Source organism: Nansenia antarctica, assembly GCF_963989245.1.
Source record: "Nansenia antarctica genome assembly, chromosome: 4".
Taxonomy (NCBI): Eukaryota; Metazoa; Chordata; class Actinopteri; order Argentiniformes; family Microstomatidae; genus Nansenia; species Nansenia antarctica.
In genome coordinates, this window is record NC_137689.1 from 9,796,106 (window position 1) to 9,815,675 (window position 19,570).

A 19,570-nucleotide genomic window follows, 5' to 3' on the forward strand; every position below is an offset into this window, starting at 1 on the left:
GAAGACGAGGAGAGGGAGTGAGACCTGGGGGGAGGGGGGGGGGGCGGCGGCTGAGAGGTACAAACACCTGAACAGAAAGACCTGTCTACCACAGAGCAGAAGCCGATCCCAGGAATAGAGAGATTGAAGAGGGAGAAGAAGGGGAGGAGGTGTGGAGGAGGGTTTAGGCGCAGGGCTGGATTGAAGGACTGGATGCTAACCTCGGCGGGCCCCAGCAGGTCCCAGCTCCCACAGAGATGGCCTCCAACTTCAATGACATCGTCAAGCAGGGCTACGTGCGCATGCGCAGCCGGAAACTGGGGGTGAGTGGACTGGTCTGGAGATGTGTTGGTTGGTTGGTTGGATGGTTGGTTGTGTGTGTGTGTGTGTGTGTGTGTGTGTGTGTGTGTGTGTGTGTGTGTGTGTGTGTGTGTGTGTGTGTGTGTATGTGTATGTGTGTGTGTGTGTGTGTGTGTGTATGTGTGTGTGTATGTGTGTGTGTGTGTGTGTGTGTGTGTGTGTGTGGTGTGTGTGTGTGTGTGTGTGTGTGTGTGTGTGTGTGTGGTGTGTGTGTGGTGTGTGTTTATTGTTTTTGAGTGAGAGAGTTGTCAGTAGTTACTATGTTCTGTTCATCTCTACCTAAAGCTATTCACACACAGACACACAGACACACACACACACACACACACACACACACACACACACACACACACACACACAGACACACACATCTACACATGCACTCACACACAGCTCTTCAATTGAATGGGAAAGTGTGTCCAAACTTTTGACAGTTTATCAGTGCTGTTTATCAATGTGACAGGGTCTGGTGAAAAAGGCAAGGCAAATGTATTTCTATAGCACATATTCATACAACTTAATGTATACCGTACTCATAGTGCTTTACATGAGCACATGAGATAAACTAACAATGAATTAGTGAAAAATAAAACGAGTCATCATATAACATTCGGTAATGTAAAAATACAGATACAGTAACAATTTAAATTGTTCAGGTTTAAAAACAATAAATAAAACAAACCAATCAGTTAATAAACCTAGCCTAGCCTAGCTCTATAAAATACACTAAATAAAAAGCCGAAAAGAACAAGTCATCAGCGTATTTTTAAAAGTTGGTACAGATGATGCTGACCTAATGTCTGGTGACAGCAAGTTCCAGTGTGTTACTGCATAGTGAGCGAATGCTGCCTCACCACTTTTGGTGCTCACTCTAGGAACTGTTAAAAGGCCAGCCTCTATGATCTCAGGTTCATAAGGCACTAGCATTGAGAGGTATTTTGTCCCTACACCATTCAGGGATTCTTTCGACCAGAGGCATGACTTTAAAATATATTCTGTGAGATACCGGGAACCAGAGTAATGATCTAAGAATGGGAGAAATGTGATCAGACTTCCTAGTTTCAGTCAGGACTCTTGCAGCAGCATTTTGAATATGTTGTAATTGTCTATGTGCCTGGTTGGAGAATCCTGAAAAAAGGCCCTTGGCTTGTAGTAGTCTAACCTGCTAGATTAAAAAAAAGTCCTCATGTTGGGAAAGGTCATTTTCTTTCTGATTATGAAGTTGCAGATTGTAAGCTTTCAAATGATGTTTCATACATTGAAACACTTCAACTTTCGTAATATGCCAAAAAAAACGGAAACAACAGCTTTTTGGTCATTTGTGCGACTTGAGAATTGCCGACATGCAGACCTTTTCATCAGACCGTGTCACATATGATTACGACTCAGTTTTGTTAAATGACAATAATGTGAAAATATATATGTTTTGGGATGAGTCAGAAGAATTATGTAAATAACTATGAGTCAGTATGGTACTGACAGCCAACATTCTTGTCTCCTCGGATTCCACAGTCGTCATGACGACTGCCAAGTGCAATGTATCTAGTGGGTAACTTGTTCCTAAAAAAACAACAACAACAAACAAACAGTCTCATTGTTTAATAATAATTGTTTGCTTAACCAACTGACTACCATCATTCAGTGCTAGCATTTAGCCTATCCTCATTTGAAGACAGCAACATGCCCTCATGGTGGGGTCAAAGCCTTATCAGTAGAGACTAATAGCTTGTGGCTGAGTGAATATGAGGTGACGTGTGTCCTGTCTGTGGAATGACCACAACCTAACTGCCTATAAGCTGCCTCGTGGAAAAACCCATAAAAAGGAGAAGATTCTGAGGTAAAACATCTTCAATTCGATTTTCAAGACAGGGACGATTTCAATCTTCTGTGTGAGGTGCATGATGATGATGTCTTTGTGCTTCGAGGCGCAGAAGCAGGCTTACCGTCAGCGTGGCGTGGCAGGTCTCTGTGTGAGTCAGTCAGTACGTATGAAGAGAGAGATTAGGCTGCCTAACACAGGAAGTAGTCTCTCTCCTCCTCCTTTCCTCCTACTCCAGAGGCCACAGTGGACATGCAGCTGCACCCTAACTCCTCTAGGCTCTAGGTTTGATAGAGCCGTCCCACTCCCCCCCTCCCCCCTGCCCCCTCCCACACACGGACTGGGCACTGGCTTCCGTCCCGGGTAGGGTTTGGTTTTGGCCGAGCGTAGCGTAGCCCCTACTGTGGTGTGCATATTGATGAGGCCTCGGGGCTACGATAGATAAGTCCCAGGGAGACCGTCAGAGGCGATCAGGAGTCAGGACTGACCCCCACTCTTGCATCCCCCTAGCATCTAGCCTCCTACCCACCTCTACCACCCACGTACTGTATAAACCCCCCCAACCCCCCCACCCCCTGCGTGCATCCTCCCAGCCATCCTACCGCACACTGAAACTGACCTCAAGCTGTTCCTCTTCTATTGTCTCGTGCAACATGGAGTTCTCTGACTATAATTATTCCAGGATATAGGGTCTTCAGTTTCTGACCTACAGAGAACACCCCCCCCCCCCCGCCCCCCCCCCCCCCCACAGCACTTAGCAAAGCTTGTCTCTCTCTTTCTCACTCCTCGTTTTTCTCCCTCTCTCTCCCCTCTGTGCATCTCGGCGAGGGAGTCGCTGGGAAGTGTGCACTCAGCAGGATTGTGGTTACTGTGGTAGCGTGGGGGGGGTTGTGACACATAGCTCCCCCGGGGAACACAGCAAGCAGTGGATTACCTGAGTGTGGTTTACATCGTTTTCTCTCTCTCTCTCTCTTTCTCTCTCTCTCTCTCTCTCTCTTTCCTTTGCTCTAGTCTGATGAAAGGGGTCGCTCTCTCCCCCTCTCTTTTTCTCTTTCTATCTCTCCTCTTCTCTCTTTCCCCCTCCCTCCCTCCATCTGTCTTTTTTCTCTCAGCTCCCCCATCTTCTCTCTCTCTCTGCAATCTTGTTACCACACCCTTTTTCACGCCTTCATTTCTGCCTCATTATCTCACTTTCTGTTTTTTTCTTTCTTCTTCTTCTCTATTTTCTATTCATCATCTCACTCCATTTCCCTCCCCCTTCTTCTCCGCGAAGAGAACACAAAGTGAAATCAGAGGCCTTGGCTCTCCCATTGTCTTACAAATGCGCTTCCTAATTGTAAGTCGATTTCCCCCAGCTGTTTTGTATAATGCCGCACGCGTAATACCAGCACAATATCATAAACTCCTGCTCATGTGACGCTAATGCTATTTACAGCCGTATTCCTGTTTATCCTCCAGCTGGGCTGGGCCATGCGTGGGTCTCTGCATTAGCATGTTATGTTAAGCTGAGACAAAAAGCCTGTGTTCTTTCAGATGTTCTCGAGTCGACTGCGGAGCACAGCAGAACTGTAACCTGTAGACGCTTTTGTGTGATGCAACAACGCTCCCACCTATAGGAGGCTATAGCTATAGGAGGAGGTTAGAGCACAGATATGGAGGAAGGCTTACACAATAGTCTTGTGGCTCTGTCTGACACCGACCCAAGCTATCTCGCTGAAAGACATAATGGGAGTCAGTTTCCTGGAAACCTAGATTAAACCGACCCTGTTTCGTTCCATTGAAAGTGTGATTTAATCCTGGATTTCTATGGCCACCGAGCTGTCAATAAAGACTACATCCAGATTATAATATATAGTATGTCCCAGGTGTTTATCTCGGTGTTAGAGTCTGGCTCGGAGCTGATAATGTTGCCGGTGTGGCTCAGCAAGTTTTCCGAGAGGGATTTTCGTGTGTGTGTGTGTGTGTTTGTGAAGGGCTGTGATTGACAGCTGGGGGGAAGGGTTCCATAGGAGCTGAAACCTGGACCTGTGTGTGTTAGGCCAGAAGCTATCTGATGGATGCCGATGCTGCCGGATCCTGTCACATGCATACAAAAAAGGCACAGTGCTATGTACCGGTACTCTCTCTGCTGTATAAGCACAACTGTTTGTACCATAGGAAATGACACAGAACATAACACAGGAAAACCACAAGATGTCGGCTCCTCACACACAGCTAGACATTTAATCTAAAAACACATTGTGCCCCTGGCTCGCTTACATCTCCCTCTCTCGGCACAGAACCATGCATACACTGCACAAACCAGAACAAGCAATCAAACACACTGTCTGTCTCTTTTTCTGGTCACATGTGTAACCGGTGACAGTCATGGCAGAACCATGCCAAGTGCCCTGGCACTGTCAGGCTGAGGCAGCTGGGTACGCCTGGCATCCCTGTCTCTGTTCCGTACTCTATCATATCAGGACTGTTCCGGACCACCGATCTGCTCTGCTCTGCCTACCCCTCCTCCCCCTCTTCCACTCCTCCTCCTCCTCCTCCCTCTTCCTCACCTCCCCCATCCTCTCTCCACAGCTCTCACTTTCACTCTCCCCTGAAGACCCTCCACCCCCCCGCCCCCCCCACTGTCCTCTGGGGAAGCTAATTAACTCTCTCTCTCTCTCTGTCTGTCTCTCCACCCACCCACTCTCTCCCTCCCTCCTCTCTCTATTTATCGCTCTCTCTCTCTCTCTCTTCATCGCTCAGCTCACTCTCTCTCCCCCCCCCCCTCCCTCCCTGTTGTGATTCGGTTATATGGTAGAAGGGCCAATCAGACTAATCAGAGTCTGTTTAGCATTCTGCTCCCGTTAGCACTCTGTTAGCATAGCGCTGGGATAGCCTCTACTGTCTGCACGAAACCAAGAAACCTTAATTGCTTCTCAGCCGCTCCACTTGACGGTGTCCTGTTTCATAAGCAGCGGGCAGAGAGGAACATCCTAAGACGAGCAATTACTGTGGGAACGGGGCTGATCAGAGGAGCCAAGGTTTATCTGGGAAGATTGAGAGAGAGAGAGAGAGAGAGAGAGAGAGAGAGAGAGAGAGAGAGAGAGAGAGAGAGAGAGGCTGTAGAGATGTGATTTAGATAAACACATCATCAGAATGAGGTTGTAAATGGTCACATCCTCCTACCTGAGGACTTGGGATAATGGTAATGTGGTGATTGAACCGACCGACTGACTGAGAGACCGAGAGACAGAGTCTGAGGGAAGACAGATACAGAAACCGTTTTTGCTGCACTGCGAGCTGTCAAAACAATTACTGCAGATGACATGTATTCCATTGTGGAAGTTCTTCTAAGAGCAGTCCTTGTGGGGATGAGGTGCTGTAGTGTTAACCGGAGAACATTCTGTCACATTTAGCCTTACCGCAGCCGAAAGAAAAGTTACTTTTCTAGTCTAAGGACTGCCACTGTCAAACTGCAACTATCTTCTTTCTTGTTCATGGACCTCCCACTGTGTCCATAGATGTCAGTCTGATCACATACTGTCACCAGCACTTATGTTACAGTTATGGTACTGTAAACAAGGTCTTGCAGTGCCGCATGCAAGATGATTGCCTCTAGTGAGATACTTCACACAGACATGGTGACGACTGGTTTGTGGCTTTGTTTTCCCACCACTTGTGACTGGTGGCGGTTAGAGGAAAATTGTTAGCGAAACCTCAACCTTGTTTCCTCGTGTTCAGACACATCAAACAAGACTTCAATTAAACTAGCGTTCGGGGAGGAAGAAAGGATGGGGAGCAGAGAATAGAAACAGACATGAAATAAATTGCTAATTTCGAGAATCAAGCAGGCTCTCGCTTCACCCCACAATCCCCCTGTATCTCTGAGGACATTCATCAGAGCTAGCGGTGACGGCTCTCTCTCGCTCTCTTCTCCTCTCCCGTCGCTGTCCCTTTTTTCATCTCCTCTTATCCCTTTCTCTACCTCTAGCAGACCCCTGAGGAGCCAGGCATGTAGAGCCTCCAATAGGATCGTCTTAGAAAAAGATTGGATATTGACTGACCCCTCTCCGATTCTGAGGTGAATTTAAGTGAATCGGGCAAGGACTTAAGTGGTGCCAATCTGTTTCCATTCATGTCGGATTTAGACCTGAGTGATTACCGGTAACTCAATAATATCAGGTATTTTTGTTGGGTGCATTTTTGGGTCGTTCCATGTCAATATCAACTGACAAACACGGATTCTGACACCCACCATCGCTGATCGTTCTGAAATAGTTTCTGTAGTTAGAAACCGGTAAGATAAGTATTATCGCATCATTATTTTGTATAGATCAGCTTTCATCCCTGAGAAATAAGCTAAATGATTGTACCCACGTTTTAGTTTTTGGGTTATTCATATTATATTCAATAGAATTCAAACGAGAGTGAGAGACTTAAACTAGGACGTTTGATCACATTTCTCCCATTCTTAGATCATTACACTGGCTCCCGGTATCTCACAGAATAGATTTTAAAATTATATTTCTGGTCTACAAATCCCTGAATGGCCAAAATACATCTCAAATGTGCTCGTGCCTTATGAACCTGCTAGATCCCTGAGATCCTCTGAGGCTGGCCTTTTAACAGTTCCTAGAGTGAGCACCAAAAGTGGTGAGGCAGCATTCGCTCACTATGCAGTAACACACTGGAACTTGCTGTCACCAGACATTAGGTCAGCATCATCTGTACCAACTTTTAAAAATACGCTGATGACTTGTTCTTTTCGGCTTTTAATTGAGTGTATTTTATAGAGCTAGGCTAGGCTAGGTTTTTTAACTGATTGATTTGTTTTATTTATTGTTTTTAAACCTGAACATTTTAAATTATTTAAATTATTATTATTATACAGTTACTGTATCTGTATTTTAATTTTACTGAATTGTATATGATGACTCATTTTATTTTTCACTTATTAATTGTTATTTTATCTCATGTGAAGCACTATGAGTACACATTAAGTTGTATGAATATGTGCTATAGAAATAAATGTGCCTTTCCCTTTGAGTTGGTCTGCTAATCAGAAGGTCAGAAGGAGTTCAAAACCCACCTGGGAACACCACCACTAGTGTGCCCTTGAGTAAGGCACTCAGCCCTAAGTTACTCCAGGGATACTGTCCCTGTCATCTGTAATTGTAAGTCGCTTTGGATAAAAGCGTCTTCTAAGAGGTAAAAAAAATAAAAATGTAAAATGGGTGCACTGGCAGCTATGCTAGACCAGGCTGGGTAGCTGTGACCGACCCTCCAAGGAAGAGGATTAATGTAGGCTAACTGCCTCTGGCCCCCTGTGTGTGAGCAGGGAGGAGAAGCTGGTTGGAGCTCTGCTCTCAGAGAACTGCCAATTAGAGTGTAAAGTGCAAACTGAGGACAGTTCTGCACAGGCAGCCGCAATGTCCGGGAGAGTGGTGAAGGACATAACACAGGTTGTTTAAACGGACTCTGTGTGTGCTGTGTGTGTGTTAGTGTGTTGTTGTGCTGCCCATCAGTGAGTGTACATGTGTCTGACCTCTGACCTTACTCACTCCGTATGGGGCCTGTGGTCACAACTATGGTATTGATAATCCTAGTGCATCCTGGGAATGTAAGGCTCGGCTGTTCACATTCTCTGATCAGCCACACTGGGCAGATGGACTAAGAGACGAGGCTCTCCTGATCAATAGTTATCTTCTCCTGCACTGCACATTTCACCCCCCCCCCCCTCTCTCTATCTTACTCTCTCTCTCTCTCTCCCCCCGTCTCTATCTTACTCTCTCTCTCTCCCCCCCGTCTCTATCTTACTCTCTCTCTCTCTCTCTCCCCCTCTCCCCCTTCCCCCCCTGTCTCTATCTTACTCTCTCTCTCTCTCTCCCCCCCCCCCCCCTGTCTCTGTCCTACTCTCTCTCCTCCCCCCCCCGTCTCTATCTTATTCTCTCATTCTCTCTCTCTCCCTTTCTCTCTGACACCGGCGGCCCACGCCTCATAGCCTGTTTACAGCGGATTAGCTCTGTCTCAGGGGAGAAAGCCAAGCCATGCAAACAAGGTATCCTTTCCTACCTGCTCGGAATGTCAATGTCATCCGGGAAAAATAGAGGCCTTTTACTGAAAACAAGAAAAATAATTGAGCTGTGATTCTATTTTTTTCGGAGACTGGATCATCGGGTCGTTTTTCCTGAGTGAAGCCTACTGCCACCTCTCTCTCTCTCTCTCTTTCTCTAAGTGAGGCCTCCCATCTCTCTCTCTCTCTCTCTCTCTCTCTCTCTCTCTGTGAGGCCTCCCATCTCTCTCTATCTCCCTCCCTTCCTCCCTCCTCATCCCTCTCTCTGTCTGACACTGCTGGCAAAGCCACATCTCCCAGTAGCACTAGCTGAGTTCCTAGACCAGTGCTTTGGGGACGGCTGGGTCAGTGTGGGTCAGTGTCTTTAAAATGCATTAGGCCAGGGTTGGCAGGGCAGGGAGCATTGCTCCTGCAATCTATGGGGACAAAGACCTAGGGCTGTGATGGTTACAAGATAAAGACCTAGGGCTGTGATGGTTACAAGATAAAGACCTAGGGCTGTGATGGTTACAAGATAAAGACCTAGGGCTGTGATGGTTACACAATAAAGACCTAGGGCTGTGATGGTTACAAGATAAAGACCTAGGGCTGTGATGGTTACACAATAAAGACCTAGGGCTGTGATGGTTACAAGATAAAGACCTAGGGCTGTGATGGTTACACGATAAAGACCTAGGGCTGTGATGGTTACAAGATAAAGACCTAGGGCTGTGATGGTTACAAGATAAAGACCTAGGGCTGTGATGGTTACAAGATAAAGACCTAGGGCTGTGATGGTTACAAGATAAAGACCTAGGGCTGTGATGGTTACACGATAAAGACCTAGGGCTGTGATGGTTACAAGATAAAGACCTAGGGCTGTGATGGTTACAAGATAAAGATCTAGGGCTGTGATTGTTACAAGATAAAGACCTAGGGCTGTCATGGTTACAAGATAAAGACCTAGGGCTGTGATTGTTACAAGATAAAGACCTAGGGCTGTCATGGTTACAGGACAAGGATCTAGGGCTGTCATGGTTACAAGATAAAGACCTAGGGCTGTCATAGTTACAGGACAAGGACCTAGGGCTGTCATGGTTACAGAACAAGGACCTAGGGTTGTCATGGTTACAGGACAAGGACCTAGGCCTGTCATGGTTACAGAACAAGGACCTAGGGTTGTCATGGTTACAGGACAAGGACCTAGGGCTGTCATGGTTACAGGACAAGGACCTAGGGCTGTGATTGTTACACTGACGGACGGTTACACACTGTCATAACCGTTTGAAGACTGATTTTATGATTATAATTTCCGTATCAATATACTTTACCCAATAGCAGAAGTAATGATTATGAATAATTGTTGTGCTACCCTAATCCGTCTATCTATCAAATTGTCTCCATCTCATCCCAAAGGAAGCCGGTAATGCACTGCTTTGATGTTCAATATCACGTTCACATGCCAGTTTGATGTGTACGCTTGCTTTTATGCCAGATGCTCTTGCTTTCTGTTGAATAAATACATAGACCATCTATCTAAAAGCATTGGATGTGTAGGCCTATATTAGTTATTTAGTAATACAGAAATGAACACAGTGTGGAAAACTGTGTAGGTTAGAATATTTATTTCCCCAAATAGTTTTTTCACCTATAATATTTGCGACTGCATCACTTTTCTTCTTCTTTTTTACATTAGCCAAAGCGGTTAGCGGTTATAATGATTATTTGCATGAATATAGACCTGTACTCAACATTCCATCACAGTCACAGCACGACAAAGACTTGAGAAATCGGTGACAGCAGAGGTGCATTACTGTGTCCTTGGCTTGGCTCCAGCCAATCAGTGGTGGCGGTGGAGAGTGCTGCAGACGTGGAGCGTGGAGTGTAGATGACCGACTGCTCTCGCTGCTGGACTGAACTGGTCACAGCAGTGGAGGTGCCCCATGGTTGGAGCACAAACATTACTCCAACAAACTCATAACATCGTGAAATGATCATAGTCATTTCATGTTTGAGCCCAGTTTCCTCACACGGGGGAACATTTTCAGAAGCAAAAAGTTTGCGATTAAATGTCACATTTGATTCCGATTTTAATAATACCCAGGGTGAAAGATGCTGATTATTTATTTACTGTATCCACTCTGTTGTATTGTGCTGTGCTACAGTATACGGTATAGTCCTCAGTGGTTATTGATCAGTTTATCCATGCTTTGACGCGTACACAGATGAGGTTTCTGGGGGTGTTTGCCCTCTGCGGGGTGTGTGTGGGTGGAGTTCCTGAGAACAATAGAAAGATATCATCACCGTCTTTGTGTTAGGAGATGAGACGGGGAAAGAGGGACAGGAGAAAGAGATACATTTGATGAGACACAACAATTTCATTTAAATGACTGTTAAATCACTGTTCATTAATAATAATAATTATTATTATTATATATTTATTTTGCATAACGCTTTTCTCAGTACTGAAACATACTTTACATCCACGGAGATGTAAAATCAATAATAAACGGTGATGGACCAAGGTAGGGGGAGAGGTTGATTTGAGGTAAAGGTTAGATAACGATCAGCCCTGCTGTGAATGGCATTAACGGTAGACGCTGATATCAAGAAGCCTCGGCACAAAGGACTCCTCCTCCTCCTCCTCCTCCTCCTCCTCCTCCCTCTCTGGGTCGCCTCTTCTGCATTCCCTCTTCATCTTCTCCTGTCTTTCTACGATATCCTGTTTTCCTCACTCTCTTTCTTCCTCTGTCCCTTCCCCCGCCCTCTCTCACTCTCTCTCTCTCACTCATTCTCTCTCTCTCTCTCTCTCTCTCTCACTCATTCTCTCTCTCTCTCTCTCTCTCTCTCTCTCTTGTTCTCTCTCCCTCTCTCTCCCTCTCTCTCCCTCTCTCTCTCTCTCTCTCTCTCCCTCTCTCCCTCGTTCTCTCTCTCTCTCTCTCTCTCTCTCTCTCTCTGTTGCAGCTTCTCGTCCACCCACTAGCTTAATTACCAGGCTTCACAGTGAGTTTGTCTGGCGAGGCCTGATTGCTCTGAAAGCTGTGGAGAGGGAGGGGGAGAATGAGGAAGAGCGCAGGGGGGGGGGGGGGGGGGCACGGTACTAGCCTGCAAGCTTGCCAATACAACACACATACACAAACACACACACACACACACACATGCACACGCACACACTCTTCGATGAAGGAACTGAGCCAATTGATTTGGAGACGAATTGCGGAGAGAGAGGCAGGGACCTCAGTGGCATACATGGGCGTAAATCTCCCATGGAACAATTTCATATAGTTGGGACACGATGGACTGGCAACGGGGAGGGGGGGTGGGGGGGAGGCATAAATACACCGGCCACCTCACCGAAGGTAGCTTTTTAATCACACTAGCGCTAACCCTGGATTAGCCAGGCAAACGGCCATAATATAGAAGAGCCAAGGCCGTCTCTTTTGAAGGCTCGTTTCTCCTTGAGGTTCAAATCTGCGGCGCTAATTAAAACACTACATCAGAGGGGACGTATTCATTTGAGGGCGCTGGCATTTGGGTGATGTCTTTGTTCGTCGTGCTTTTGTTTAATCTCGCTCTAAAAACAATTGGCATCTTTAATTGGCCTTGTCGCGTCTGCGATGGCTGTGTGTATGTGTGTATGAGCGTGTGTGTGTGTGTGTGTGTGTGTGTGTGTGTGTGTGATCATGAGCATGTGTGAGCGTGTGTGTGTGTATGCTCACACAGGGGTGTGTGAGTGATCATGGATGGGGGGTTGCGGGGGATGGCTTGGCTGGATTGGTCCCTTCACACAGGTGCTGGCTCAGGTTTAGGTTGTCCTGGCAACAGGAGGTTGGGCTGTAAAGGACAGTGGGAACGTATGAATAAAGAAAGGCCCTGCCTTCTATCAGACCAGGGAACAGAGAGAGAAGGAGCACAAACACTCACATGCAGAGGATTTGCCCTCCTGTTGTTCTGTGTGTGTGTGTGTGTGTGTGTGTGTCTGTCTGTGTCTGTGTCTGTGTGTGTGTGTCTGTGTCTGTGTCTGTGTCTGTGTCTGTGTCTGTGTCTGTGTCTGTGTCTGTGTCTGTGTCTGTGTCTGTGTCTGTGTCTGTGTCTGTGTCTGTGTGTGTGTCTGTGTCTGTGTCTGTGTCCTGTGTTCTGTGTTCTGTGTGTGTGTGTGTATGTGTGTGTGTGTGTGTGTGTGTGTGTGTGTGTGTGTGTGTGTCTGTGTCTGTGTCTGTGTGTGTGTGTGTGTGTGTGTGTGTCTTTGTGTGTGTGTGTGTGTCTTTGTGTGTGTGTGTGTATATCTGTGTGTGTCTGTGTGTGTGTCTCTGTCTCTGTCTCTGTCACGTCTGCGCATGTGTCTGTCCTCTCGTGCGTGTGTTCATTGTGTCTGTTTATTATGTCCGTTCGCATTCCTGAGATGGGTTTCTCATTATTCCGTCGGCAGAGTTTGTGTTTTTGTGTCTGCCTTTTTAACTCAATATCCTATGCATAATGGAATCGTCTTGCATATAATGTTTGACTGATGAGATTACGCCGGGCTTTCTCATTTTCTATGTGTCTTTCCCTCTTACTTCCTCTGTCTCTCTCCCACTCGCCCCTAATCACCTCTTGTTGCTCCTAAATGGTATTTCGGAATGGGATCTCCCTATGATTACTCATGGTTTATTGATCAGGTGGCCAGACATTGTGTGTGTGTGTGTGTGTGTGTGTGTGTGTGTGTGTGTGTGTGTGTGTGTGTATGTGTGTGTGTGCGTGTGTGTGTGTGTGTGTGTGTGTGTGTGTGTAAGTGTGTGCATGGTCTCCGTGGCAGAAGATCATTATGTTGTAAATCATGGCTGAATGCGGGGGGGAGAGGGAGAGGGGGGGTAATATGTTAAAATGACCTTGCTTTTGGCTGAGTGGTTGTTCTAACTGATTTTTTTTCTTCTTCTTCTTCTCAGATCTACCGGCGCTGCTGGCTGGTGTTTAAGAAGTCCTCCAGTAAAGGACCTCGTAGGCTGGAGAAATACCCTGATGAGAAGTCAGCGTACATCAGAGCCTGTCCTAAGGTAGATGGGGGTTGTCCCACTCATATTTTTCATGTTATTGGACAGATATAGTGAAGACAGACAGGAAAGTAAGGAGAAGAAGGGAGAGAGGACATGTCAGCAGGGCACGGGCCGGATTCGAACCCTAGCCGACATGGGCATATGTGCGCACTGTAGACAGCGGTGGATAGCTAGACCACTGGACCACCGCAGGCCACGGTAGATGTTTTTTTGATGTGAGATATGAGGAGTAAGGTAGAGATGTTATTTTAAGTGTGTGAGTGTGTATGTGTGTGGAGGGGTGGGGGCGTATCAATGTGTCAGTCAGTCAGTCAGTCAATCCCCCCCGCCCACACACACACACACACAAACTCACTCTCACATCCACACTAGGGGGAGGCTGAGGAGATGAGAGGAACACAGACAGTGCTCACATCAAAGTCAGCCTCCCACTCCCAGCCACGCTCCGTCCCTGCGCGCCGTCTGAATCACAAATCAGCTTCTCTCTGAAGTGTGGGATCATGGTGGGCAGGGACCTCCATACCACTCCTCCCATACACCTGCAACAGCTCCTCTTCCTCCTCATCTGCTCTCTCTCTCTCTCTGTCTCTCTTTCTCTCCTCCTCTGTACTCCTCTCCTGCTCTCTCCTCCTCTGTACTCCTCTCCTGCTCTCTCCATCTCCACCTCTGCCCCCCCCAACCCCTCTTTCCACAATCGTTTCCTCTCCACACCTGCAACAGCTGCTCTTCCTCCTCATCTGCTCTCTCTCTCTCTTTTTCTCTCCTCCTCCTCCTCCTCTGTTCTCCTCTCCCTCCTCTCTCCATCTCCAGCTCTGCCCCCTCCCCCCCCGCCCCCAACCCCTCTTTCCACAATCCACAATCGTTTCCTCTCCAAACTAGATCTGCTCCAAACTAGATCTGCACAAACTAGATGTGCACTATGCATCTCCTGGCCATAGATATAAAGGCAGGGTTGCCAGATGGGCTGTTTTTTTGGTGGAATTAGCGGTTTTTAGACTGTGGTTAGGCTGGAAAGTGTCAATCCCATCTGGCAACCCTGTATACAGGCCCTAGATGGGACCCACCACCAGCAGAAGCACATCCTCCAGAGTTCAGACCATCGTAAGCGTATTCCTCTGACCTCTGACCCCCTCGTTGCCCAGGTGACAGAGATCAGCAACGTGAAGAACGTCACCAGGCTGCCCCGGGACACCAAGCGGCAGGCGGTGGCCATAGTCTTCACTGACGACACCTCACGCACCTTCACCTGTGAATCAGGTACGCCCCCCCTCACACACACACACACACACACACACACACACACATACACACTCTTTCTCTCTTTCTCTCTCTCTCTCTCTCTCTCTCTCACTCTCTCACACACACACACATACACACACTCTCTCTCTCACACACACACACACACACATATATACACACTCTCTCTCTCTCTCTCTCACACACACACATACTTTCTCTCTCTCTCTCTCTCACACACACACACACACACCCTTCTATGTGTGCAGAGATGCCTAGTTGTAATGTAGTCTTCTTTGGCACATTATGTTTGATGGTTGTCCCTCTCTGTCCCTCCCCGCCCCCCTCTCAGAGCTGGAGGCAGAGGAGTGGTTCAAGACCCTGTCAATCGAATGCCTGGGGATCCGCCTCAACGACATCAGCTTAGGAGAGCCAGACCTGCTGGCAGCGGGGGTTCAATGTGAGCACACCGGTGAGTTCTCCAGTCTGTCTCTGAAACACATGCATACACACATACACACACACACACACACACACACACACACACACACACACACATACACACACTCACACCAAAACCCTACCAATCCCCAAAATATGACCAAACAAGCCCACCTTCTTTCTTTGTTTTTTTTTATAGATATTTTTTTGGGGGGAGAATAAAAGCATATAAGTCAAGTATAAGAATATACAAATGTCAAATACGTTATACAATTGACTTCAAAATAAGTAAATAAACACCTTTCTTTATCCCCCATTTGGTGTCTGAACAGAGAACTAGAACATCTTTTTTTTTTTTTTTTTGCCCTAAACCCCACCTTATTTCTTGATAAGACTTAACCTTTCTTCTCCTCTTGTCGTTCTTCTGCCAGAGCGCTTCAACGTGTTCCTGTTGCCGTGTCCTAACCTGGACATCTACGGGGAGTGTATGATGCAGATCACCCACGAGAACATCTACCTGTGGGACATCCACAACCCCCGCACCAAGCTGGTCACGTGGCCCCTCTGCTCCCTGCGCCGCTACGGACGGGACGCCACGCGCTTCACCTTCGAGGCCGGAAGGTGAGGGAAAAGAGGGGAGGAGAGGGAAAGGAGAGGAGGGGGAGGGGAGGGGGAGGGGAGATAGTGATGAATGAATGAATGAATGATGATGAATGAATGAATGAATGGTCTTTATTGTCATTTATACAGTACAGGTACCATACAACGAAATTTAGGAGGGGGGGCTCCCCTGGTGCTTGGAAAAAAGACTAAAAACAAGAGAGCCAAGGGTAAAACAAAGAAGAGAAAAGAGCTGATTTACATAAATAAAGGCTATGTACACTATCTACTATACAATAAAACACTGTGCTGTACACTATGCTATACTATAAATATCCAAACTTTTTCCTATATCTGAACCTTATGTACATGGGTTGTCATATTGCACACATATAGTGATGTTGAGAGGAGGGAGAGAGAGGCGTGGGAGGGAGAGGGACCAGATGGGATGGAGCGGTCGGTAGAGAGAGAAACGAGGAGAGAAGAGAGTAAAGACGGTAGTCAGGCGTTAGCGTATGACACGTGTCTTCGTGCTTTTTACCTACTCCCTAGACGACACACACACACACACACACACACACACGCACACACGCACATGCACATGAGCCCTGTCGGACAGAAGCTCATAAAGAGATTGATTGGATAGATAAAAGGAAAAATCAATGGTGAGCGACACGGTCTTATCTCCCGCTGCGGTCGTGTGCTTTGATGAACTTGAAAAGACAGCCTTCCAATCCGCTGGCTGGGGTCCTCAAAGGACAAAGATAACACTGATGTATGGGAACGTGAATATGACTCTACGTTACCCTCTGGTGGTGGCGGTTAGGAGGTACCGTTTTTTGCTGTCTAATTCTATACAGGAAATGCATACGGAACTGAATACAGGGTTATAATGTGTTTTTTATTTATTCGTTTATTTAAAAGGGACAATGGACAGTCATTGACTCTCCCTGAATTAGCTGGGTAGCTTAATTACATCAGCAGTCCCTGGGCAGGTAAATCCACAGGGGAAATACGGCCTCAGATGTTCTCAACAAAGATGCTGTTGGACTCTGAACACATAATGATTGATGGTGAATCAATGCTGTTTATGCCCGTTTACCGGGTTTGTATGCACATACAAACGTGTGTATGGATGTGTGTGTGTTAAGCGGTGTGTGTCCTGGTGTGTTTCAGGATGTGTGACAGTGGCGAGGGGCTGTACACGTTCCAGACGAGGGAGGGAGAGCAGATCTACCAGAGGGTCCACTCCTCCACCCTGGCCATCGCCGAGCAGCACAAGAGAGTCCTCATGGAGATGGAGAAGAACAGCAGAGTAAGACACACACACACACACACACACACACACACACTCACACACACACACACACATACACACAAATGCACAAGCTGTGGCAACCCGGAAAATACCCACACTTGAGCTAGAGAACGACCCAGGAACTAGTATAGGCTTTAGCCACGACGGGCGTATTTAATGAAATAAAAGAGAACAGATGGAGGATACAGTCCTGCTTAGGTCCCTCCCCTCTCAGGGTGGGTCACCAGGGGTAGCTCCACGGGGTTAGGTGGGTGGGTCAGGGGGGTAGCTCCAGGGGGTTAGGTGGGTGGGTCACCAGGGGTAGCTCCACGGGGCTAGGTGGGTGGGTCAGGGGGGTAGCTCCAGGGGGTTAGGTGGGTGGGCGTCCCTCACCCCAGTCTCCGCCTGTTGGGGTCGCTTCACTTGCCTCTCAGGGTGGGTCACCAGGGGTAGCTCCACGGGGTTAGGTGGGTGGGTCACCAGGGGTAGCTCCACAGGGTTAGGTGGGTGGGTCACCAGGGGTAGCTCCACGGGGTGAGGTGGGTGGGTCAGGGGGGTAGCTCCAGGGGGTTAGGTGGGTGGGCGTCCCTCACCCCAGTCTCCGCCTGTCGGGGCCGCTTCACTTGCCGTCTCCCGACCCTCGCTACGGAGACAGCATAGCACGCGTTAATATGAACACTACGGTGGATGTCGACGGTATCCGGCTCTCTCTCACCCTCTAGCTAGGCGAGCTCACTCCGTGCTCTCAGGGCTCTCTTTCGCTGAGCGGTAGCGATGTGACCAGTCTCCTCTAGCAGCGAGGGCACATTCCCCGTCGGTGCGATGACACGGCAGCTCTCTGGGTCTCCCCCCTGGTTAGCCGTGCCAGCTCCTCTCGTGTGCTGCCCCCCAGCCCGAGGCACAGGTGCAACGCTTAAGCTGATTAGCCCGGGGCGAGCCCCCCGCTGATTGCCTGATGTCGGGCACCTGGGCGGGGGGGTAGTGTTGCCGCTGTCCGTGCTGCTGTCCGCGGTGCTGTCGGTCGCTTCTCCGCGGTCGAGGGCTTGGGTTGCCACAAAGCGCACATGTGAAATACACACCACACACACACACACACACACACACACACACACACACACACACAAATGTACAAGCGCACACATCAAATACATGCACACACACACACACACACATGCACACACACTCCTTCAGGTGATTCTATGTTTCATTGCTATCTTTCCTCTGTGTGTGTCAGCTGCTGTCCAAAGGTTCGGAGGCGTGTTCCTACCCCTGCACCCCCACCGCCATCCTGCCCCGCAGCGCCTTCTGGCACCACATCACTGGCACCCAGGGTGGCATGGACCCTGCCAACGGTAAACCACAGCCTACACCTAGACCTAGACCTAGACCAGACCTAGACCTAGACCAGACCTAGACTAGACCAGACCTAGACCAGACTAGACCTAGACCAGACTAGACCTAGACTAGACCTAGACCAGACCAGACCTAGACTAGACCAGACCTAGACTAGACCTAGACCAGACCTAGACCAGACTAGACCTAGACCAGATCAGACCTAGACTAGACCAGACCTAGACTAGACCTAGACTAGACTAGACCAGACTTAGACCAGACCTAGACTAGACTAGACCTAGACCAGACCTAGACCTAGACTAGACCAGACTAGACCTAGACTAGACCTAGACTAGACCTAGACTAGACCTAGACTAGACCAGACCTAGACTAGACCTAGACTAGACCAGACCTAGACCAGACCTAGACCAGACCTAGACCAGACCTAGACCAGACCTAGACTAGACCTAGACTAGACCAGACCTAGACTAGACCTAGACTAGACCAGACCTAGACCAGACCTAGACCAGACCTAGACTAGACCTAGACTAGACCAGACCTAGACCAGACCTAGACCAGACCTAGACTAGATCTAGACTAGACCAGACCTAGACTAAACTAGACCAGACCTAGACTAGACCAGACCTAGACTAGACCAGACCTAGACTAGACCAGACCTAGACTAGACCTAGACTAGACCTAGACTAGACCTAGACTAGACCAGACCTAGACTAGACTAGACCAGACCTAGACTAGACCAGACCTAGACTAGACCTAGACTAGACCAGACCTAGACTAGACCTAGACTAGGCTAGACTAGACCCAGAGTGTAAACTTGAGCTAGGATTTTTAGTTGAAACATTTAAACGGTTTCACTGACAGATAATGTCATACATTGTCCTCTTCTCAACGAACAGTTCTTGATAAGCATACAGTATGTACTTATCTGTACCCTGTACAGTACTAGTAGGGTACAATGTTAATGATACTAATATTGCTCAGTCACAGCATTGATACTGGACTTCTCTTTGTTGTGTTTTCTTGAGATTCTTGAGAGAATCAGTTATTGCTAGTGAGTTCATACACTGAGCTCAATCACTCTCTAACTGCCCTCTCCTGTCCTGTAGGTGAAATGTTTGTCATATCACTCTCTAACCGCCCTCTCCTGTCCCGTAGGTGAAATGTTTGTCAGCTCTCAGACTGGCGCTGAATCCGAGCTGCTCTCCACCCGCCTGCCCCCGGAGCGCCATGCCACCCTGCCCCTGGCACACAGCCGACACTCCCCCGCCCACTACCCCACCTACCCTAGCCAGTGAGGGGGTGGTGCAACCCTGTTTAGACACTCCCTTCTTCCCTCCCACCACAGCCCCCCCACAACTCTGCACCTCTTACTCCTCCCATTCGCTCCTCTCCGCAGGGCTCATCTCAACACCACGCCCCCC

At 48.1% G+C, this 19,570-nt stretch overlaps 1 protein-coding gene across 1 annotated transcript; it reads left to right on the top strand.

The window, feature by feature from the left end:
- Window positions 1–236: 236 nt before the first annotated feature.
- On the top strand, window positions 237–19,444 carry dok4 (docking protein 4; the record flags this gene model as incomplete). The annotated part of the gene is made up of 8 exons (XM_080530373.1): window positions 237–302; window positions 13,115–13,222; window positions 14,365–14,479; window positions 14,811–14,930; window positions 15,331–15,520; window positions 16,676–16,814; window positions 18,034–18,148; window positions 19,305–19,444. 8 exons carry the CDS (start codon window positions 237–239, stop codon window positions 19,442–19,444), a joined length of 993 nt encoding a protein of 330 aa, XP_080386499.1.
- Window positions 19,445–19,570: the final 126 nt, after the last annotated feature.